This window comes from Delphinus delphis, chromosome 3, assembly GCF_949987515.2.
Source record: "Delphinus delphis chromosome 3, mDelDel1.2, whole genome shotgun sequence".
Lineage (NCBI taxonomy): Eukaryota > Metazoa > Chordata > Mammalia > Artiodactyla > Delphinidae > Delphinus > Delphinus delphis.
The window spans coordinates 109817464-109842281 of NC_082685.1; the positions used below are offsets into that span (position 1 = coordinate 109817464).

Here is a 24818-nt window from a genome sequence, read left to right on the forward strand (position 1 = left end):
TCAGAGAAGCTGGGGCCCTGGCAGAGGGAGGCCACCATGGGCCTGGCTGAAGGGAGCCTGGGGCTGAGCCCACTTACTGTTGCTGTCCTCCTGGGCAGGGTTGGGGACCAGCCGGCAGTTGTCTGGTCCAGGGGGCACCAGGTCTGGGATGCCGTCATTGTCATCGTCATCATCACACTCGTCACCAATTCCATCCTTATCAGTGTCCAGCTGGGCACTGTTTATGACAGTGGGGCAGTTGTCTGTACTGTCCTGGTGCCCGTCTCCATCACTGTGGGAGAAAGGAGAGGGGGTTTGCGTCCCAGTTCAGCAGAGGACACGAAGAGAAGCAATGTGTCCAGTTCTCAGGAGGGAGAGTTTGGGTTTGGGGTCTTAACCAGGCTTGGTCTTTTATCACCCCCACAGGTCCTTAGATGAGGCTGCCTTATGGGCCTCAGAGACCATTTCCCACTTCTCCAACCTGTTGAAACAAGTAGATCATTTTCTATTCAAAATAAGGGCCTATTTCTGTGATTTGGTGACCAGATGCTCCTTTCAGTCCCCGGGCACGACTGTGACCCCCGACAGAGAAAGTGGGAGGGGAACAAAGTGAGGGGCAGTGGACTCACTGCCCGCTGCGAGTCCTGGCTCCGCTGCGCACCAGCATGGGGCCCCGGACGTGACCCTTACCCCTCTACGGCTCAGCATCCTCCCCTGTACCATGGGAATAATAACAGCCTACCTCACAGGGTTGTTAGGAAGATTGAATGATTAAGTGATTAGAATTTTGCATGTTACGTTTTGATATAAGAAAAACACTTCTGAGTGCCTGGCTCTTGGGAAGCCCTAAGGTGTTTCCTTTTCTATGACTCTTCACCATGCCCGGCCAGTAAGCCCGAGAAGTGTCAGACGGGAATGCACAGGGAGAAGGGCAGGAACAGCAGGGCCGCCCTTCCCAAGAACTGAGCACGTAGGCCGGGCTCGGCCCTGGGCTAACGCGCTTCTCAGAACCCTCGTTCTCTGCCCACCTGACATGCCTTCTTTCCAGGCCTAACGGCCACCTGAGGATGAGTCTGCCCTGTCCCCAGGCTTCCCTGAGTTGACGGAGGCCTCCCACGGCTACCCTGGATTAGAGCACATACTCCTTTCACGGGCGCCACCCACAGCTCGTCCTGGACCAGCAGCTGCCCCACGCTGTCCACAGTGGGACAAGGAAGGGAAGCCAGGGGCCAGTCCATGCCCTTCAGGCCAATGCTTCCCAGATGGGTCCCAGAGAAAGTGAGGTCAACCCCGACAGGCAGAAGGTGACACAACTCCAACAGTGGAATTCCTGGGCATGTGGCAGGGCTGCTTTCCAAATCATAAGATTGAGCTGTTTCCATTAGCAGCCATTCCATCTAGCCCTGAACATTTTTATGCAAAACCAAGCAGTTTCTGTCCTCAAGTTTGTGGGAATTAAAATGTAGTGGAATGAGTTATTTTAGGCAGAAAATCTAGAGGCTGGTGGGACAGGATATTTTAGAAATCACTTAGATGGCACTGAGAGCACAGGATGACCTACAACAGGGAACATTCTTGATGTACATTATCGAGGGAAGTTGTCAGGGTACCAGCCGCATCTTAACCTCAAAAACGGAGACATCCTATGTCAAACTGTCTCCGACTTGCCTCTCCTTTCCTCATGCTGTGATAACACTAGTACCTCAGTTACCATTTTCTGCAGGTTATCTGAGGGCCAGCACTGTAGGTAGGAGCTTTACCTACATTATCTTTCTTTTTTACCATCACTTGGCATTTAATTCTCTCTACTTTGCAGATGAAGAAATTGAGACTCAGAGACTGAGAAGTCTGTTGACGTTCACTTAGCTGGCATGTACTGTGCTTCAAGGACACGGAGCACAAGGACTTGATAGGAGCTGTCCTTGAGCAAGGTTGGGCTTGGGAGCTGCTGCCTGTAGGGAAGCCTCTGAGAAGAGGTTGAGAAGGGCAGCTATGTTTCTTCCTGCTTTGCCTTTTAGACTCCTTTCCCTCTCTCACCCCTGTCCTGCTGCCCCTATGATTCCCTACAGAGATGAAAGGGTTTAGAGTCTTGGACGGCAGGTACCTCTAGGGCAGAGCTGGCCATGCCTACATTTTTGATGTTCCTATAGCATCTGATCCAGCCCCGTGTCTTAACGTAGGACTCCATCCATGTGGGGCGAGAAGGGCTGACAACATTCATTTGCATAGAACAACTCCACCCAAATAAAGAAGACTGAAAGAAAAAATTCCAAGGACAATGAAATAACAGTGATTCCCTCAGCACACTGACAGCTCTCTATTTTGGGATGATGATGAAGCTTTCCTGAGCTGAAAGAATATAACAGCAAAAGAGCTAACATCGATGCAACAGAAACTGTAATATGTCCTTTCCATAAATTAACTCAACTTTCACAAGAGTCCTAAGAGCTACATTCCATTTCCATCCCCATTTTACAGATGAGACAATGGAGGCACAGAGAGATGAGGTAACTTGCCTAAGGTAAGCTGATGTGTAGGTGGAGGAGCTGGGATTTATATCTAGCTGTGTCGCTCCAGAGCCCATCTTTAAAGCATGATGCTACACCGCCTCTCCTGTGATAGAGTCTCAGTTGCTTGAGTGCCTAGTGGCCCCTCCTGGTACCGTCAAGTCCCCCATTCATGGAGGTGCAGTGACCCTGACCAAAGACAGGGCTATGGTCCCTCCAGCAACTCAATCTGCCCAGAGAGATCCCAAAGCATGGCAGCAATGGAGAGCTCTGAAAGAGAAAACTTCCTCTGGAATTTTCATCAGCCCTATGCAGCTGGGAAACGTGCCATACCTGTCCTGATTGGTGTCACAGGAGTCCCCAACCAGATCGTTATCCACATCAGACTGCAAAGAGAACAAAACGTGTCATTTACCCCTGGGCCTGCACAGAATGTTCCAGAGAAGGCAGACCCAGCCCATCATCACTGGATCTCAGGAATTATTCCTCTGGAATTGGGGTGGTGCAAACTGCAAAAGGACAACACCATATTGGTGTAGGCACAATGCTGAATTTTCAAAAAAGCCTTCCAAAATATCAAGCTCCAAGGATGGGCTGCCTACACACCAGATGAGCTGATTGGAGAAGGGCGCTGGGGCAGCATGGTGGCAGGTGGAGACGTGGCACTCAGGCACGGGTCGGAAGGGAGCCAGCCACAGGCACGGGGACAAGGCAAACAGATTTTGCTTTGCTTCTGCATTTTGGAATTGAGCCAGCATGGGAGTGAGTCAGAGGGCAATAATGACGCCCCTCTCTCAGGGCTTTAAAAATAAGTGACACATCATATCCAATTATCCAGACAGGAAGGAGGAGAGAGAAGGCAAACAGCACATCGCTGACTGATCCCAACCTGAAATGTCCATACATAGGCTGTTGTTGGGATTTGGGGATGAAAGGGACATGAGGCTCCCCATGGTTAATTTCCACATTGCATTTTCCTTTCAGCCAAAAAAAAAAAACAACTTGTTTTGGGCATCATTAAACTATTACTGGGACTTCCCCGGTGGTCCAGCAGTTAAGACTGTGTGCTCCCAATGCAGGGAGCCCGGGTTCGATCCCTGGTCAGGGAACTAGATCCTGCATGCCGGAACTAAAGATCCCGCACACAGCAACGAAGAGCCCACGTGCTGCAACTAAGACCCGGCGCAGCCAGATAAATTTTAAGAAACCCCCAAAACAACTATTCCTAACCTCACAGGGACTTCACAGCCTGTGAGATTAGTCCCGAAGGCCTCAGATCTCCCATCACCTCCAGGCTTAAGTATACAATTTCACCACCTCTGCTGTTAGGTATAAGGCAACAGCAAAGAACTGGGCTGGCGGGCTCGGCTGGGCTCTTCCAGACACGTGTCTTACGTGAGTCTCTGCATTGGGCAGTTCAGCCTAGAGTTTGGATGGCCCTGGATCCTACTAACCTGGTTAGGGTTGCTGACATCAGGACAGCTGTCACAGGCATCCCCCACGCCATCACCATCTTTGTCCTGTTGATCACGGTTGGGAACTTTCTGGCAGTTGTCCAGGATGTTTTTTATTCCTATGAGAAAGGAATGCTTCTCTGAGTCAGGTGAACATCACAGAAAGGTCTGGAGCACAGACTTCCAGGTGCTGTAGAGATCAGGCCAGCACATGGCACACAGTAGGTAATGTCTGCCTGGGCCATCCTCAGAGAGCCATACCTTTTCCAGCAGTTACCTGGAGGTAATGTCAAAGGATGGATTCTGGGAGCCTTAAAAGAAGAATGACCTGAGGCATTTATCCACTGAGTTAGAATTTGTTGAAGATATCAAGGGCTATCACTGCAACCAGATGAGGGGGTCATGAGGGCTAGGTGGGCCGACCCTGGAGAGGGAGGACCTCACGGGTGTGTGAGCTATGACGAGGGCCCCGGGGCTCAGGCAGTGGTGTGCTGGAGTCAGGCCAGTCATACCCATTTCTCCCCAGCTTCCCGTTCAATCATGTCATCTCCTCTTGGTACCTTGGAACCAGTGATGGTGGGAGTGGTATTTACATAATGGAAACTGGCAAATGCTACAACTCGGTGCGTTTTTTGTTTGTTTCGCTGAGCGGGTTTACCATCCGTCAGGCTTATAGAAGGTGGGATCGTGTTTTAGAGACATGGGAATAGTCTGGAGTGTCGGGTGTGTGTTGGTTAGTGGTGGGTGTAGTGTATTTCTAAAAGGAAATTCCTTCAAAGTCCTGTGTTGTGATGTGTTTTTCAGAAACTATCGGATCCAGCCTATACTTTGATGATAGTCACCTATATGTTACGGAAGCTATACAGGAACAAACGTCCTCCCTCACGGCCTGTGAGGCTCCAGAGTTGTGCTCCAGAGGTGCTATTCACACAGACCACAATACGAGGCCCCTTCAGTGGCCCCTGGAGCTGGGTGATGCAGCCGCCCTGCCTGACGGCTCTTCCCAGGCTCCTGGGAAATGCCCGAGTCTCTGCAGGAGGAGCCTGACCCAGGGCTGCAGCCCATGACCCTGCTCAGCCCCTCTACCTCAATCCTCCACTTCCAGGACCCTTATGCATGAGAAGGATGGTGGGGAGGGAGGAAAGCTGCAGTCTGGGAAGACAGATGCCCTACAGAGTCACGTCCCTGACAAGACACTGCTCGAAGGGATTCCTACAAAGTTTCTGGCAATGATATAGAGTTCCCAGAACACCAGGGTTCTTCTTCCACAGAAACAAGTGGGCCTTGGGGCCACCAGGCACAGGCCATGTGGAACCCCCTGGAATGGAAAGGCCCTCAGAGTCAGTCATTCTATTCCTGCTCCTAAGAGAGAACAAGGGGAAAAAGGACAAATGAGTCCCAAGTAAAAGACTAAGCAAGACACACCCACCATCTCCATCCATGTCGTCATCACAGGCATCTCCTTTTCCATCCCCGTCCGTGTCCTTCTGGTCATTATTTAGGACATTCCGGCAGTTATCACAGGCATCCCCAAACATATCTTTGTCACTGTTCCTCTGGTCCACATTGTGAGTCAGGACACAGTTGTCCTAAAGGATCAAAAGACCGACATTAACTCTGACTTTTACTGAATCCCCACTGTGTGCCTGGTCCTGCGGTGGATGCCAGCCAACCTTCCCCCGACCGGCATGAGATGTCGCAACTCAGGAGGCCCAAGTTCATCAGTTTTATAAACATTTCATAATCTTAGAATAAAAAACTGCAGTGTCATGGGAACGCAGGCATGGAAACAGACAATCGGGATGATTAATATAAATAGTTGACTTCACGGCCTTTCTTCCACCATCCCTGGTACGTGGCAATTCATAGGCCCTCCCAGCAAAGCAGGTACTTACCTGCTCATTCAGGATCCCATCTCCATCAGCATCCTCGTCACAAGCATCTCCAAGGCCATCTCCGTCTGCATCCTCTTGGCCGGAATTTGGCACATACTTGCAGTTGTCCTAAGTTGGAGAAACACAGCTCAGAGACACATCTACATTTGTATTTTTTCAGCTTTATTGAGGTATAACTGACAAAATTGCAAGACATTTAAAGTGTATAATGTGACGATTTGATATACGTTGATATTGTGAAGGGATTCCCCCATTGAGTTAATTAACATATGCATCACCTCACATGTTTATCTCCCCATGTTTTTTGCTGAGAACATTTAAGTTCTACACTCTTAGCAAATTTCAACTATACAGTACAGTGTTATCAACTATAGTCACCATGTTATACATTAGATCCTCAGATCTTATTCACCTCATGGCAGAAAGTTTGCACCCTTTCATCAACTTCTCCCCATTTCCCCCATCCCCATCTCCATCTGTCTTAAGTCAAAAACTATTTCTGCCTGTACCTGTCTGGCTTTTTTTTAAAAAATAAATTTATTTATTTTTGGCTGTGTTGGGTCTTCATTGCTGCGTGCTTTCTCTAGTTGTGGTGAGCGGGGGCTACTCTTTGTTGCGGAGTAGGGCTCTAGGCACACGGGCTCACGGGCTTCAGTAGTTGTGGCACGTGGGCTCAGCAGTTGTGGCTCACGGGCTCTAGAGTGCAGGCTCAGTAGTTGTGGTGCACGGGCTTAGTTGCTCCACGGCATGCGGGATCTTCCCAGACTAGGGCTCGAACCTGTGTCCCCGCCTGCACTGGCAGGCGGATTCTTAACCACTGTGCCACCAGGGAAGTCCCTACCTGTCTGGCTTTATTGTTGATGGCTGTTTTGCTACATTTGAGATGCAGCTACTTCAAAAATACAATTTTAAATGGAAGCCACAGAACCTCTGCCCCATATAAGATGTGGCTTTGGAAAGCCACAGAGTGAGTGCGCGTGCACGTGCGTGTGCGTGTTTTTTTCTCCTGCTCGACCCCCTTACCTTTTTGCAGTTGCTGGCAGAGCACAGCAATTCTTCGTCAGGGTAGCTGTCAATGTCCACGTCCTTTCCGCAGATGTAGCCGTCACCAGCCCAGCCAACCCCACACTGTGAAGGAAAAACCCATCAGGAGTCCAGGAGCTGAGCCTGGTGGGAGGCCAGGGTCCGACAGGGGCCTCTGCTCCTGTGTGTGCATCCCCAGAGGGAGGGCCAGAAAGCTTTGTTCGCAGGATTTTAAAACTATTAAACTGTGTTTTGAATAGTCTACTGCTTCAAAATTCAAAAAGTACAAAGGGAGAGTGAAAACTCCTTCCTGCTCTTGCACCTTGGCTCAGGAATCAAGGCAATCTGCTCTCATGAATACTTTCAGAGACATGCTGGGGAGAGATCAGCAAACACACATACGTTCTTTTTCTCTTTTTGTCGTTCAGCACAATTGGTAGCACACATATAAACACTGCTCTGTACCTTGAATTTTTAAAAAATTAACATTATATCTTAGAGCTCTTTTCATATTACCACACGTAGATTAGTGTCTTCCTTTCTAATGGGCACAGAGATAACATACATAAAGTGGAATGCATGCACCTCAATGAATTCAACCAGTCCCCTACTGGTCGGTGTCAAGTCGTTAAAACCTTTTTCTGTCGCAAACAATGCTGCCACAAAGAATTTGAGGACGTTTATCATTCTGCACATGTACTGGCTTCTTAGCATGAAATTCTTGGTTCAAAGGGTATTTGTACTTTTGAATTATTGTCAAAATGTTCTCCATGTGATTATCCAGTTTCTTCTCCCAATGGAAATGAATGCACACAAGGGTGGAGCGGCCGCTGTGGCACCTTCCTTAGCATTCTGGAGCCACAGTCGTGTCTCTGAACCTAATGGTCTTCTAGATCAATGTCCACCACAGCAGGAACCTTCCAAAGTGCTTTACCTCCACTCATATCTTTTAACAGGTGAAGATTCCCACAGGGGTAGTGCTGGGTCTGCATGTTCTCTACGTTTCTGGAAAAGTCTACCCAAGTTCCGTGCCACCACCAGCTGCTGAGAGCAAGCCTTCCTTGTCAGCAGAAGAGGCATTAAAATAACAGTTATTCTATACCGGACTCTATAAGCATTATCTCCAGTCCTTACAATGATGCTGCAAGGTCATCACTATCCCATTTTACAAAAGAGTCGACTCAGCTCAGAGTGGCTAAGTCCCTTGCCCAAGGTCTCAGAGCTGGGACTTGAACTCAAGACTGTCCCAGTTCAATGTTTTCTGCCACATGTATTTGGTTAACAAGCACTTTGAGTTCTCCCTCTGATATTCCATATAGTTGGCCTGGCTAAAGGATGAATGATAAACCCAAGAGAAAGGAAATCCTTCAGTAAGAGGTGTCCTGGGTATGAGGTGGTACCTGGGAGCTCAGCTCAGGAGCAGGATAGGTGCCCGAGGAGGGGCAGGCAGAACTGCAGAAGGAACAGGAGACAAGGGGGCCTGGAAAATGACAGGGAACCAGCAAGGCAGGGGCAGGTAAGAGCCGGGGGAACAGGGCCAAGGAAAAAGAAACTTTACATGAGTAAATGTTAAATTTCCTGCCCTCATTAATCAAAATAACGTGATTTAAGACCAGTGACTTCCTAAGCTGCAGGCTGGCTGTTCTTAATCGTGTGCACCCCGCTTCTGCAACCAGAGATGTAGAAGGCAGAATCCAAAGACACCCCTCCCCGTAACTACCCCTATTTCTGTTCAATTGCTTCAGCAGGGCCTTCAGAGGGCCTGCAGAGCTCAGCCGTGGGGTATGGTCCTTGACTCATTTTAATGAAGAAAAGATTTCCTCTAGGAACAAGGTTGTTTTTAATGAGCCATTTTCTGGCAGATTAAATTATTTTAGTAGTCACACCAAGTGTATTAATCCTTTACCATCTGTCATTGTGCCTCACCACAAATTCAAAAACACATTAAGGGAAAAAAACACAAAACACATGAAGAGCCTCCTCACCCACCATCCCAGGGGAATCGTTAATTTGTTCACAGAAAATGAGGATTTAAACATAGATACACGCTTGCCTCTCAATGGGAATAAACATGCCCCATCAACAGGAATTAGAGGAACCCCTTGAACCCAGCCCATTCCTTCATCAGTATCTTGTTACAAATTATCTGTGTTGATGGAGAGAGCTGGTGCCATTACAGTTATTTCTCTAACTTAGTTTTGATTCTTCTCATTTTTCCTATTTGAAAGTGATATGCCCATTGTAGAAAATTCTGAGAACCTGAAGGTAAGGGAGTCTGAGTTTGAGGTATAAAGAAGAGAGAAAAAGTCTCCCAGGATCCATCCTGCCGCTCAGGGTGATCGCCATGAACCTATGAGCCCCCAACTCTAAAGGGCCTGGCTCCCTGGGGAGGTGAGTGGCTGAAGACGGCTGATTGAGCAGCGCCTAGTATCCCCCAGGACTCCAGGGCAGGATGGATGGCAGGCATGAACCTCATTCCTCGCCAAGGGCCCACTACACACCTGCCTGGTGGGAGATCCTTGCAAGGCTGCAACTGCCCTGCCCTCTACCCACCTCCCTCCTCCTCCCCAGGCCGGCTCCCGGGTGGGGAACCGCATGGGAAGGGAAGTGAGCACCCACTGAGCTACTCCTGAACCCGGCCGAGGTGGGCACAGAGAACAGAGGGTGCTGCGGAAGATGGGAGGTTTCCTCCCAGGGTTTATAAGAGCAGCCCACCAGCCCTCCGCTGTGGCTCACCTCCTGGAGTATGAGGCCAGATTTTGAAACTGGATGCCCTCAGGGTGAGGACAGTAAGGAAGGGCAGCAGTCGGAAGGGAGGGAAGGAGGCTCCTTCCGCTCCGGCTGTTCACTTCTTGGGCCTTCCAGAGGGGGTGGCTGGGAGCTGGGGCTCCACCACCGAGGTGCCCAAGGGGATGGTGCCGACCCACGGCCAAGAGGGAGAGAAAGAGGGTGGCTGATGGTCAGGGGGACCTCAGATTGCTCCCCACAAACTCAGCTGACTCTGTTATTACTACATCCTTTGTTTACTTTGATGGAATTGTTTTCATTCTTGAGTACTTTTACCCTGAAGCAAGTAGAAACCGGAGAGGCATGGTGTTTCAAATGGGAAGGGGGAAAATGATAAAGAAAGTAGCAAACAACTTACCACGCATGTCACATCCCCCTGCCTCTCTTCAATGCACTGTGCGTTCACGCTGCAAGGGTTCAGTTCTGGATTCCTGCAGTTTCTTTCCATTTTGCATCCCCTCGTCTGATCACCAATGTACCCTGGTTTACAAGGCCCACAGCGATAAGATCCCTGTAAGGAGCAGAGCAAGACGGTGAGCCAGGGCCTCAGACCTGTGAGCAGCTTGTGTCTATTTTTACATGTACTCGATGATGCCAGGATGAAGTGAGCCCCATGCCTGCCTCTGCTTATGTGTATGTCTTCTAACACTGTGTGAGTATTGGGGGAGACACTACCAGACTGGAAGCCACAGCAGGCCACGGAGACATGAAGGAACACAATCGAAGGGAGAAGGCTGGCCAGTGAGCCACTTTGACTTGCCGGCTCCACTGTGGAGGGCAAGGAGGAAAGGGCTGAAAACTCCAGTGAAGTCCTGGGAGGTGGAGTGAGAAAATTTACTCTGGGGACAAAGAACACAGTTTGGTAAAAAAGCAAATGAGAAAATTGTTTTTAATGTTCATTTGGCTTTTTTTTTTTTTTTAACAATCAAGTGACAAAGGAACAGAGAAATGTCGTCGGCCTTGCGCTGAGAATTCTTGATGAGGTGGGGTGCTGTGAAAGAAACCTGGCAAGTGAGCTGTCAGCTCCATTGCGGTGGCGCTTCCGGGACAAACTTGACTTCTTTTTTTTTCTTTTTTACTGAGATAGACTTTACATATCATGAAAGACATCCACATAAACTACACAATTCAATGATTTTGGTCACTCACAACCCCTGACTCACTGAATCCAAAAGATGCTTTCCAAGTATTATTATTTTATTTTGCCCACACTGCAGGGCTTGTGGGATCTTAGTTCCCCAACCAGGGATTGAACTCAGGCCCTGGGAGAATCCTAACCACTGGACCGCCAGGGAATTCTCTCCAATGATCTTTCTTGATCTGTCAGCCTCATTGGAAGACTCCCTTTGGTCAGTTCTTTCCTTTTCTTTGTTTCTCTGCTCTTTTTCCTTTGCCTACTCCTTCATTTTTGAGGTTTTCTAGAGTTCTATTTTGTAGACAGTTCCACTGTCTACTTTTCCTCTCCCTGAGTGACTTTAGTTATTACCTTCATGTCAGTGTCTCCCAAATCCATTTCCGCAGACTAGCTTTGTCCTGGTAAAAAGCTAAGAAGCTAAAAAGCTAATAAGTCCCAGTATATTCCTAGGCAGCATTGTGGATAGAACAGGGCTCTGCAGCCAGACTCGATGTCTTATGAGGTGTGTGGCCTTCGCCTAATTATTTAACTTTCCTGTGCCTCAGTTTCTTCAACTGTAAAATGGGGATAATAATAGTGCCTATTGACAGGTTTGTTGTGAGGATTAAAATAAGTGACTTGATATTTATAAAATGCTTTGACATATAAGGAAGCTAGGAACCTAGAGATTAAAAACCTTTCCCAGGAACATACAGTAAATGAGAAGCAGTCATACCTGGAGCCAATAGTTCCTTCATTGACAGTCTACTGTGCTACACCTATCACCTTGGAAAGAGTCAACAGGAACTTTCAGGAATAAAAGCCAAATCTGATTAGTTAAAATTTCAACCCAAATGGAATATTATTCAGCCATAAAAAGAAACGAAATTGAGCTATTTGTAATGAGGTGGATAGACCTAGAGTCTGTCATACAGAGTGAAGTAAGTCAGAAAGAGAAAGACAAATACCATATGCTAACACATATATATGGAATTTAAGAAAAAAAAATGTCATGAAGAACCTAGGGTTAAGACAGGAATAAAGACACAAACCTACTAGAGAACAGACTTGAGGATATGGGGAGGGGGAAGGGTGAGCTGTGACAAAGCGAGAGAGAGGCATGGACATATATACACTACAAAACGTAAGGTAGATAGCTAGTGGGAAGCAGCCACATAGCACAGGGAGATCAGCTCGGTGCTTTGTGACCGCCTGGAGGGGTGGGATAGGGAGGGTGGGAGGGAGGGAGACGCAAGAGGGAAGAGATATGGGAACATATGTATATGTATAACTGATTCACTTTGTTATAAAGCAGAAACTAACACACCATTGTAAAGCAATTATACCCCAATAAAGATGTTAAAAAAAAAAATTCAACCCACTAAGCGTTAGGCATTTTAATTAAATACAAATGACTTTCGAGAAGTCCTATGAAAATAATGAATACCATTTGGGAATTGTGTTGTCACGAGTAAAATGCATATTTTGGAATACTGAACTATTAATACAAACTAAAAAGCTCTTCCTATTTAAAAAATACTAGAATGATAATATTTTATTCAATAAACATTAATTCAAAAGCCCAACACTGATCAGGAAACTTGCATAAGCCTCTGAGATAGCCTCATCCACCAGAGGGCAGACAGCAGAAGCAAGAAGAACTACAATCCTGCAGCTTGTGGAACAAAAACCACATTCACAGAAAGATAGACAAGATGAAAAGGCAGAGGGCTATGTACCAGATAAAGGAACAAGATAAAACCCCAGAAAAACAACTAAATGAAGTGGAGATAGGCAACCTTCCAGAAAAAGAATTCAGAGTAACGATAGTGAAGATGATCCAGGACCTCGTGAAAAGAATGGAGGCAAAGATCGAGAAGATGCAAGAAATGTTTAACAAAGACCTAGAAGAATTAAAGAACAAACAAACAGAGATGAACAATACAATAACTAAAATGAAAACTACACTAGAAGGAATCAATAGCAGAGTAACCGAGGCAGAAGAACAGACAAGTGACCTGTAAGACAGAATGGTGGAATTCACTGCTGCGGAACAGAAGAAAGAAAAAAGAATGAAAAGAAATGAAGACAACTTCTGGGAGGTTGAAGAGACCTCTGGGACAACATTAAATGCAACAACATTCGCGTTATAGGGGTCCCAGAAGGAGAAGAGAGAGAGAAAGGACCAGAGAAAATATTTGAAGAGATTATAGTCGAAAACTTCCCTAACATGGGAAAGGAAATAGCCACCCAAGTCCAGGAAGCGCAGAGAGTCCAATACAGGATAAACCCAAGGAGAAACACACCGAGACATATAGTAATCAAATTGGCAAAAATTAAAGACAAAGAAAAATTATTAAAAGCAGCAAGAGAAAAACAACAAATAACACACAAGGGAACTCCCATAAGGTTAACAGCTGATTTCTCAGCAGAAACTCTACAAGCCAGAAGGGAGTGGCATGATATACTTAAAGTGATGAAAGGGAAGAACCTACAACCAAGATTACTCTACCCAGCAAGGATCTCATTCAGATTCGATGGAGAAATCAAAAGCTTTACAGACAAGCAAAAGCTAAGAGAATTGAGTGCCACCAAACCAGCTCTACAACAAATGCTAAAGGAACTTCTCTAAGTGGGAAACACAAAAGAAGAAAAGGACCTACAAAAACAAACCCAAAACAATTAAGAAAATGGTCATAGGAACATATATATTGATAACTACCCTAAACGTGAATGGATTAAACGCTCCAACCAAAAGACACAGGCTTTCCGAACGGATACAAAAACAAGACCCATCTATATGCTGTCTACAAGAGACCGACTTCAGACCTAGGGACACCTTCAGACTGAAAGTGAGGGCATGGAAAAAGATATTCCATGCAAATGGAAATCAAAAGAAAGCTGGAGTAGCAATACTCATATCAGATAAAATAGACTTTAAAATAAACAATGTTACAAGAGACAAGGAAGGACACTACATAATGATCAGGTGATCAATCCAAGAAGAAGATATAACAATTATAAATATACATGCACCCAGCATAGGAGCACCTCAATACATAAGGCAACTGCTAACAGCTATAAAAGAAGAAATCGACAGTAACACAATAATAGTGGGACGTTAACACCTCACTTACACCAATGGACAGATCATCCAAAATGAAAATAAATAAGGAAACACAAGCTTTAAATGACACAATAGACCAGATAGATTTAATTGGTATTTATAGGACATTCCATCCCAAAACAGCAGATTACACTTTCTTCTCAAGTGCGCATGGAACATTCTCCAGGATAGATCACATCTTGGGTCACAAATCAAGCCTCAGTAAACTTAAGAAAATTGAAATCATATCAAGCATCTTTTCTGACCACACGTTATGAGATTAGAAATCATTACAGGGGAAAAAATGTAAAAACCACAAAAACATGGAGGCTAAACAATATGTTACTAAATAACCAAGAGATCACTGAAGAAATCAAAGAGGAAATCAAAAAACACCTAGAGACAAATGACAATGAAAACACGACGATCCAAAACCTATGGGATGCAGCAAAAGCAGTTCTAAGAGGGAAGTTTATGGCTATACAAGCCTACCTCAAGAAACAAGAAAAATCTCAAATAAACAATCTAACCTTACACCTAAAGGAACTAGAGAAAGAAGAACAAACAAAACCCAAAGTTAGCAGAAGGAAAGAAATCATAAAGATCAGATCAGAAATAAATGAAAATGAAGGAAATGATAGCAAAGATTAATAAAACTAAAAGCTGGTTCTTTGAGAAGATAAACAAAATTGATAAACCATTAGCCAGACTCATCAAGAAAAAGAGGGAGAGGACTCAAGTCAATAAAATTAGAAATGAAAAAGAAGAGTTACAACAGACACCGCAGAAACACAAAGCATCCTAAGAGACTACTACAAGCAACTGTATGCCAATAAAATGGACAATCTGGAAGAAATGGACACATTCGTAGAAAGGTATAACCTTCCAAGACTGAACCAGGAAGAAACAGAAAATATGAATTGACCAATCACAAGCAATGAAATTGAAACTGTGATTAAAAATCTTCCAACAAACAAAGGTCCAGGACCAGATGGCTTCACAGGTGAATTCTATCAAACATTTAGAGAAGAGCTAAACCCATCCTTCTCAAACTCTTCCAAAAAATTGCAGAGGAAGGAACACTCCCAAACTCATTCTGTGAGGCCACCATCACACAAAACTAGACATGTCAAAACCAGACAAAGATACTACAAAAAAAGAAAATTACAGACCAATATCACTAATGAATATGGATGCAAAAATCTTCAACAAAATACTAGCAAACAGAATCCAACAACACATTAAAAGGATCATACCCCATGACCAAGTGGGATTTATCCCAGGGATGCAAGGATTCTTCAATATACGCAAATCAATCAATGTGATACAGCATATTAACAAACTGAAGAATAAAAACCATATGATCATCTCAATAGATGCAGAAAAAGCTTATGACAAAATTCAACACCCATTTATGATAAAAACTCTCCAGAAAGTGGGCATAGAGGGAACCTACCTCAACATAATAAAGGCCACATATGACAAACCCACAGCAAACATCATTCTCAATAGTGGAAAAACTGAAAGCACTTCCTCTAAGATCAGGAAAAAGACAAGGATGTCCACTCTTGCCACTATTATTCAACATAGTTTTGGAAGTCCTAGCCACAGCAATCAGAGAAGAAAAAGAAATAAAAGGAATCCAAATTGGAAAAGAAGAAGTAAAACTGTCACTGTCTGCAGATGACATGATACTATACATAGAGAATCCTAAAGATGCCACCAGAAAACTACTAGAGCTAATCAATGAATTTGGTAAAGTTGCCAGATACAAAATTAATGCACAGAAATCTCTTGCAATCTTATACACTAATGATGAAAAATCTGAAAGAGAAATTAAGGAAACAGTCCCATTTATCATTGCAACAAAAAGAATAAAATACCTAGGAATAAACCTACCTAGGGAGACAAAACACGTGTATGCAGAAAACTATAAGACACTGATGAAAGAAATTAAAGAAGAAACCAACAGATGGATACACCATGTTCTTGGAGTGGAAGAATCAATATTGTGAAAATGACTATACTATCCAAAGCAATCTACAGATTCAATGCAATTCCTATCAAATTACCAATGGTCTTTTTTACAGAACTAGAACAAAAAATCTTAAAATTTGTATGGAGACAAAAAAGACCCCAAATAGCCAAAGCAGTCTTGAGGGAAAAAAACAGAGCTGGAGGAATCAGACTCCCTGACTTCAGTGTATACTAAAAAGCTACAGTAATCAAGACAATATGGTACTGGCACAATAACAGAAACATAGATCAATGGAACAAGATAGAAAGTCCAGAGATAAAGGCACGCACCTATGGTCAACTGATCTATGACAAAGGAGGCAAGGATATACAATGGAGAAAAGAGAGTCTCTTCAGTAAGTGCTGCTGGGAAAACTGGACAGCTACATGTAAAAGAATGACATTAGAACACTCCCCAACACCATACACAAAAATAAACTCAAAATGGATTAGAGATTTAAATGTAAGACTGGACACTATAAAACTCTTAGAGGAAAACATAGGAAGAACACTCTTTGACATAAATCACAGCAAGATCTTTTTTGATCCACCTCCTAGAGTAATGGAAATAAAAACAAAAATAAACAAATGGGAACTAATGAAACTTAAAAGCTTTTGCACAGCAAAGGAAACCATAAACAAGACGAAAAGACAACCCTCAGAATGAGAGAAAATATTTGCAAACGAATCAACGGACAAAGGATTAATCTCCAAAATATATAAACAGCTCATGCAGCTCAATATGAAAAAAACAAACAACCCAATCCAAAAATGGAAAGAAGACCTAAATAGACATTTCTCCAAAGAAGACATACAGATGGCCAAGAAGCACATGAGAAGCTGCTCAACATCACTAATTATTAAAGAAATGCAAATCAAAACTACAATGAGGTATCATCTCACACCAGTTAGAATGGGCATCATCAGAAAATTTACAAACAACAAATGCTGGAGAGGGTGTGGAGAAAAGGGAACCCTCTTGCACTGTTGGTGGGAATGTAAATTGATACAGCCGCTATGGAGAACAGTATGGAGGTTCCTTAAAAAACTAAAAATAGAATTTTTTAGTTTTTAGTGGGATACAGCAATCCCACTACTGGGCATATACCCAGAGAAAACCATAATTCCAAAAGACACATGCACCCCAATGTTCATAGCAGCACTGTTTACAATAGCCAGGTCATGGAAACAACCTAAATGCCCATTGACAGACGAATGGATAAAGATGTGGCACACATATACAATGGAATATTACTCAGCCATAGAAAGGAACGAAATTGGGTCATTTGTTTGAGACGTGGATGGACCTGCAGACTGTCATACAGAGTGAAGTAAGTCAGAAAGATAAACACAAATATCGTATATTAACGCATGTATGTGGAACCTAGAAAAATGGTTCAGATGAACTGGTTTGCAGGGCAGAAATAGAGACACCGATGTAGAGAAGAAACATATGGACACCAAGGGGGGAAAGCCATGGCAGGGGGTGGTGGTGGTGTGATGAATTGGGAGATTGGGATTGACATGTATACACTGATGTGTATAAAAGTGATGACTAATGAGAACTGCTGTATAAAAAAAAAAGAAAAAAACCCCAAAGTCCAACACTGCAACTTTGAGAGAAGATAAAGAACAAATTTGGCATTTATAAAATTATTATTATTATTAATTTTTTTGGCTATGCCACACAGCTTGCGGGATCTTAGTTCCCCGACCAGGGATTGAACCCCAGCCCTCGTCAGTGACAGCGCAGAGTCCTAACCACTGGACCACAAGGGAATTCCCATATAAAATCATTCTTATATAGAAAATTACTTATAAATTACTCTTACATTAAAAACTGTTTTTCAGCACAAATTTTATCCTCACTTGCAAGTCAAATATATTATGCCCATATGTTCTCCATGTGTTTTGGGGTTATGATTTACGTACACATACTTGTTTTAATAACTAGTCTTCAATAACAAGAGCCATGAAAAATACTCACCAAAGTGTTAACACAGATAGAATTGAGAACACACGCTCCACTTCGACACTCATCCATGTCAGTGCAGACCTAGTGCAGAGAAGTTTAAAGGGACACTGTTTAAGTAGAAAGACAAATACATTTTGCTTTGTTTTGACATCTTTGTGTGAAGCGAGGACGTGCAATTTCAGGTAGGCTGGCGATCAGAGTATATCCTTAGTGGCCCTGCTTTTGCTTGAGGGTGTCCCACTTGCCCTGAGTTTTGGAGTCTCTTCACAAAGTGATATTAGCCAGGGTCCTGGGGATTTTACTGCTCTAGGGCTGGTTTTGATGTCAATTTTGGGGCTCCTGTTTCTGCATTCTATGTGTAACATAGGTTTGGAGCTCATGACTATGTGTCTTACAAGTTTGGAGCTTTGATTTGTTGTGGGCAACTGTCATTTCTGTCAACCATGTCCCAAAGCTGACATCAAGCTTCCTGTTGACTTTTGGGGCCTAAGAAAGTTTTCTCACCTCCTTGTAATAAGTAGGGTAGCTCTCTAAGGCTTCTGGCTTTCTTCAGGGGTATTAGGTCTTTCTAAAGGTTCAAGACTACATCTGCTATACCCACACAGTGCTTGAACCCCAGTTTCCCACTTGGAGGACCTAAAACCATCTCCCACCTCCCATGAGCTGCTGTGACATCAGTTTCCACCCACAGCTCTGACTCTGAGTTCCCTCTTTGTTTCTCGAACCTGCACATTTCCTCTTATTTCTTTTGATATTGGTCATGCATTAAAATTTGTTGTTTAATTTCAGCAAGTTGGTTCCCTTTGACCTGAGTTCATTCTGCCATATTCTGGAAATCCACTGGAAGGGCTCCTTCCTAGCTTACATAAAGCACCTTCTGTTTCTTTTTGTCTATTTTCCTTAGCTTAGTCTTGGCGATTCTGTCTTTAGAGAAGAGGAAGAAAAACTTAGGTCATTACTCCAATGGCTTGTCATTCGTGTGTGTCGCGCTTGGCTCCTTTTTCTAGTCTAAAAAATGATGCCCTCTAGAATCCTTTGATAGGCTGCTAGGAAATAATGAACCTCTGCCCTTCTTTAAAGCTAATAATTTCCGTAAGGTAGTAAAATATATTTATAGACCAACCATTTTTAGGGGCTGAAAACATCAAAAAGAATTTCACGGTCAGTCAGTTAAATAATGGTCAGGATATAGTAGAACATTTGGAAATAAACGGAGACTGTCACAAAGTGCTTGAGTGCTCTACAGCAATTTACGGCTTATATAAGAAGAAAGGCAGGTTTCCTCAGGGGATTATTTCTACTCTTGAAATCCTCTCATCTCTAAAACAGCTTCTGATCAGCAACAATGACTCTATGAAAGTGACCTAATTTTTCAAAGCTTTTATTTGTTTCCCCAGTTCTTAAGTTATTTGGTGGGACAAAATGTTCAAAAGGCTACCAACAAAATAAGGCTGAAACATGTCACATATCCAGGATTACCCCCTTCACTGCTTTCCTAGTGCTACTCGATTATCCCAGCTGACTAGCTTCCTCCTCACTAGCCTTGATGAAATGAGTTGGAAAACTTCCTAATGTGCCCGCAGTGCATGAGGACATTCTGCACACCCTTGGCCGCTCCGGGAGGTAAAGGGTTATATGGAAAGAGGTGGGAACCAACCAAAGGTTTTCTGTTGGTAATTAGAGATTAAAAGGCCACAACTTCAGCACACCTGCTTGTTTGTCTTGGCAAAATTGATCCCAACACCCTGCACCGTGGACCCTGTGAAGCCCACCGGGCAGGTGTCACATCTGAAGCCAGGAGCCAAGTTCACACAGCGCACGCCTGGGTAGCAGGGATGGTATTTGCACTAGAGAGAAAGAAAAATTCACTCTTTAGCCGCATGGAGAAAACACCCTCAAACTTCCATTCATCTATTTGTGCAGACTTGGGGATTCATTTAACTATCATTTTTTGGTGCTCGACATGATCAAAGGCAATAAAGGCTTCCAATTTCATAGTTACTCACAGAATCCCTGACCCACATGGTCTGGAGGTTTCCTTGTAGTGGGCTTTTGCTATATTACAGAATCACGCACAGCCAAGTGGAAAGAGTCCTTAATGTTAACCAGTCTACCTCCCAGCGCAAATTCCCTGATATTCTAACTTGGAGTTTTAAAACCTCTGTGAGAGGACAGTGCTCCTGGACCCCTTGTCAGCTAGCTATTAGTTGAGTCCAAAGGAACCAACTACTCAAAGAAAAAGACCTTGAGAAGACAAAACCAGGGCAGTTGTTGTTTCTTGAGTAAGATGTGATTCATCAGGGTCTGTGCCTGCCTTTGTGCCCTACCAAGTCCATGACTGTTCCTAGGCTCTCACAGTCTAGGAGGTTCATTCTGATTTTGTTTTGTTTCGTTTTTAACCAGTTCAACTAATGTAAAAAACATGACCACTTCCTGCCCTTTCAAAAGGAGGAAAATTCCAGCTCACAGATAAAAACCAGATGCAGTTCTGTGAAACATGTGCAGATGTTCTTCCAGTGGAGGGATGACTAAAGACCATCTTAATTGCTTACTACCTGGGGAGGTCATCAGCTACCACAAGCCTGCAGGATGCATGTGTGTGAAAGCTCCTTCCAGCCTTCCTCTGGCCAAAGGCACATGGGGGCAGCCTTGCTACCCACTGCGAACACTGTTTTGGGACTGGACCAGTGACTGGCTAACGATGGTCCTTCAGGGCTTTGCCAGCTGGCCAAACAGCCCGTATTTGCTGTATGTCCTTCTGGCTCCATCTCTGGGCACTTTTGGTTACTCACAGATAATGGGGCCTCTTCAAAAGGTCTTATTGGTTTGAGATTCCTGTCTGCTCCTCTGTTTTAGGAAGCCTGAAGCAATCAGTTGCAACCCCTGAAATATACTCTTACCCAGATCTTTCCCCTCCCATGTTTGCAAATGTGTGGAAAAATCACAATTGTCACAGAGACTGCTTAAGAGAAAGAATCAATGTTAGAGTTGAAGGCTGAAATCTCAGCATTGTAGTAACACAAACTGGAAGAGTGGGAACCATGGAGGGGAGACGCAATGATCACGGCCACAACTGCGTGTCATGCCTCCTCCTTCCCACCATCACAGATCTCTAAGAATTCCTGAGGGAGTACTTTTTTTTTTTTTTTGGTATGCGGGCCTCTCACTGTTGTGGTCTCTCCCGCTGCGGAGCACAGGCTCCAGACGCGCAGGCTCAGCGGCCATGGCTCACGGGCCCAGCTGCTCCACGGCATGTGGGATCTTCCCAGACCGGGGCACGAACCCGTGTCCCCTGCATCAGCAGGCGGGCTCTCAACCACTGCGCCACCAGGGAAGCCCCTGAGGGAGTACTTTTTATGTAGCCTGGAGGACAACCCAAGTCATCCCTTAGTCATCAACATGGCTTCTTTTTCCATAAGCTGTCGGATGTACAAGATACTGAGGGAGCCCCATCCTATCTAGTTGAACTTTTACCTCATCAACGTCAGAACAGGTGATCCCATTTCCTGTGTAGCCCTCAGGGCAGGGCCCACAATGAAAGCCATCTCTGGTGTTGGTACATCGGACGCCACGGAAACACGGGTTGGAATCGCACCGGCGCACTGGGGGTATCAGGGATGCTGGGAGCACGGGGGGCACCACGGTGTTGGAGGGGGTTGGAGACTGAAAGCTGAGAGGACCTAGAGGAAAACCATCATCCACAGGCTTATAAACCACCGAGAAAACAGAGCTGATACAGAATCAAGTTTAGTTTCGCAGTGAACTTCTTTTCCCTTCCCTCTGCCTCTGTGCCAAACCTCCAGAAACCAGCGCCAGTGGAGCCTCACCCACCCAGGCCCATCATCAGCTGGCATTTGCTGGTCCAACTCAGAATGCACCAGTTACTAGAAAAGCACTTACCGCAAGCCTGGCATTCAGCTATGGTGTTTCGCAAAAATGATGTTTCCTTGACCTTTAGAAATGGGAAGGGAGAAAAAAAAAGATGGAAAAGGAGTTCCTGATGTATAATCCAGGAGTGAAAGAATCCATGAGTAGCAAACTATTAAGCAGTACTTAAAGGAGTGTTAAAGGAGCTCTTGGTAGTTCCCACTCTGCATGGGGCCCTGGTGTGTTTATCACAGGCTGGTCCCCCATTTTCAGAGCCCCAGGGCAGCGGGCTGCACGGGGCCACTTGGGCTCAGGCTCCAGGTCCCCTCCCTGCCTCTGCAGGCCTGCAGATCCATTAACTCCAACACACAGCTTCTCTGATAAGACTGGGCCTTCTCTGATGGTATGTCCTACTTGTTACCTGCTGTCTCAGAAGATCCTTCACCTCTCCCAGTAGCTGGTTTAGTTGTGACATCTGCCCCAAGAACTGCCGATTGAAGTCTCCTGTAGGAACAGCAGAAGATAAGGCGCGTTCAGTCAGTGACAGCTATTTCTACAGTGACTCAAAAACAAATGATTTCCCAGAGACCATCAAGACAAAGAACCTAAGATACAGGAATTTAGTTTAGGGTCAAACTCATTTAATTCATCTAAAACATAATGATGCCACTGGGCTGGTTACACCAAATTCCTATGAATTATACTAATAAAAGTGCAATGAAAACATTCCTTGCCCTGGACTTGGCACAAGAGCCTCATCTCTGTAGGTACATGCTCCCGTAGGGCTGCTCTGCCGACAGCCCACCTTTCTGGGATGGGACCCAGTCCAGCCGGGGGCCTGGGGGTTTGTGTTGATGGAGGTGTGCAAACTGCCCAAGAGCCCACACCTGTGCTTGTGGTAGCCAGCGGCTCGCTCTGCTGCAGGAAGCAGTCTTGCAGGCTGGCCACCTGGAACAGCGAGCCTCTCACCGCCAACTTCAGCTCTTCCAAGGAGTCCTGGAAGAAATCGGATTCATACCATACATTGCTGATGTCATTCAAAAGCCAGTGAGCTTGCAGACGCACACAATTTTCATAACACAGTAGGCCTGAATACTTGGACTCTGACACTTTCCATAATTTTGTGGGTTTGCATTTTTTCCTGAAGCTGCCAGCCCTATCCTTTTGACTGAAGCAAATATGGAAGAAACCAGTAGCTTAGGAGAGTGCTGGAGTCCAGCATGGTCTGAGAGCTCATGAAGGTGACTAGGAGAAGAGAAAAGGCAGTTTTCCTTCATGGTAAACAAGCTCTTTTGTGGCAGGAACCTCTTAAGAGTTGTCTGTTTATGGAGTTTAGACTGTAATGAATAAGACATTGACCCCAATTTGAAACACTATTGTTCTTAGGGTGCCTTGGATCCAGGTTTTAGCAAAGTCTCTGGTTTCCCTGGATTATGAAGATGAATAAACCGTATATTCTTTTTGTGTGTGTATATTCTTTTTCTTTCTTTTTTATTGGGGTATAGTTGATTTACAATGTTGTGTTAGTTTCTGCTGTACAGCGAAGTGAATCAGCTATACGTATACATATACACCCTCTTTTTTTGGATTTCCTTCCCATTTAGGTCACCACAGAGCACTGAGTAGAGTTCCTTGTGCTATACTGCAGGTTCTCATTAGTTATCTATTTTATACATATTAGTGTATATATGTCAATCCCTATCTCCCAATTCATCCCACCCCGCCTTTCCCCTCTTGGTGTCCATACATTTTTTCTCTACATCTGTGTCTATTTCTGCCTTGCAAACAGGTTCATCTGTACCATTTTTCTAGATTCCACATATATATGTTAATATACGATATTTGTTTTTCTCTTTCTGACTTACTTCACTCTGTATGACACTCTCTAGGTCCATCCAGGTCTCTACAAATGACCCAGTTTCATTCCTTTTTATGGCTGAGTTATATTCCATTGTATATACGTACCACATATTCTTTATCCGTTCCTCTGTTGATGGATATTTAGGTTGCTTCCATGACCTGGCTATTGTAAATAGTGCTGCAATAAATACTGGGGTGCATGTGTCTTTTTGAATTATGGTTTTCTCAGGGTATATGTCCAGTAGTGGGATTGCTGGGTCATAGGGTAGTTCTATTTTTAGTTTTTTAAGGAACCTCCATACTGTTCTCCATAGTGGCTGTACCAAATTTACATTCCCACCAACAGTACAAGAGAGCTCCCTTTTCTCCACACCCACTTCAGCATTTATTATTTGTAGACCTTTTGATGATGGCCATTCTGACCGGTGTGAGGCGATACCTCATTGTGGTTTTGATTTACATTTCTTTAATAATCAGTGATATTAAACTGTATATTCTGTGATGTATATTTTCATATATTTTCACACTATTGGTTTATATCCATCATTCATTGTTAGTCATAGTCAATTTTCTCACCCCTTAATTTTGTAGCTTTTACTGTACTCATTATTTTATATATGTATGATAGAAAATGTTTATGTTAACTGTGGCAACATAAAGTCATCATTCTTATTTTAGAAATGAGCATGCTAAGGATGTTCAGAGGGACTCTGCTTTTTCATTTAGCTAAGTTAAGATGTATGCAACACGTGCTACATAATAGGTATTTTGTGGAATCAGACCATAAGCTCTATGGAGGCAGAGCCATGACTGTTTGGCCTAATGCCTAGAATGTGCCTACTGACTGACTAATTGACTGACTGACTGACTGAGAAGGTACTATGAAGACAGAGCACTGTGGTCCTTGTTGATAGTCTAAGGAGGTAAAACTTTTGGACAAAATTCCAAAAAATTCCATCTGTTTCTGATTTTTAGATATGGACTTATTTGGTGGAGACTAATTTCTGAAATGTCAGTGACACAATTTCTGACTGTCATTCTGACTATTTGGGCTACTCTGGGGATTCAGAAATAAAGTTTGGCATATCTCTCCATTAATTTTTTTCTCTCTCTATAAATCTACACTAAATATATATACAACTCTTTCTCCCTCTCTCTACACTTGGATTTTAGCTTTCTTGAAACTTCTGCTTGAAAATGCTTCCTATGTTTCAAGCACAAATTCTAGTACCTGA

General features: G+C 44.3%; 1 protein-coding gene across 1 annotated transcript in view; it reads right to left on the reverse strand.

Annotated features, from left to right (window-relative positions):
- THBS4 (thrombospondin 4) overlaps positions 1–24818 on the reverse strand; it is a 50062-nt gene that overhangs the window by 6637 nt on the left and 18607 nt on the right. The window contains exons 4-16 of the mRNA XM_060007000.1: positions 22611–22719; positions 22145–22227; positions 21757–21808; positions 21331–21536; positions 19566–19703; positions 17869–17937; positions 10004–10156; positions 6859–6963; positions 5836–5943; positions 5370–5529; positions 3941–4059; positions 2820–2872; positions 78–271 (exon numbers count right to left, since the gene is read on the reverse strand). Of these exons, the coding sequence (XP_059862983.1) occupies positions 78–271; positions 2820–2872; positions 3941–4059; positions 5370–5529; positions 5836–5943; positions 6859–6963; positions 10004–10156; positions 17869–17937; positions 19566–19703; positions 21331–21536; positions 21757–21808; positions 22145–22227; positions 22611–22719 (1549 nt within the window). The remainder of the gene's footprint in view (positions 1–77; positions 272–2819; positions 2873–3940; positions 4060–5369; positions 5530–5835; positions 5944–6858; positions 6964–10003; positions 10157–17868; positions 17938–19565; positions 19704–21330; positions 21537–21756; positions 21809–22144; positions 22228–22610; positions 22720–24818) is intronic.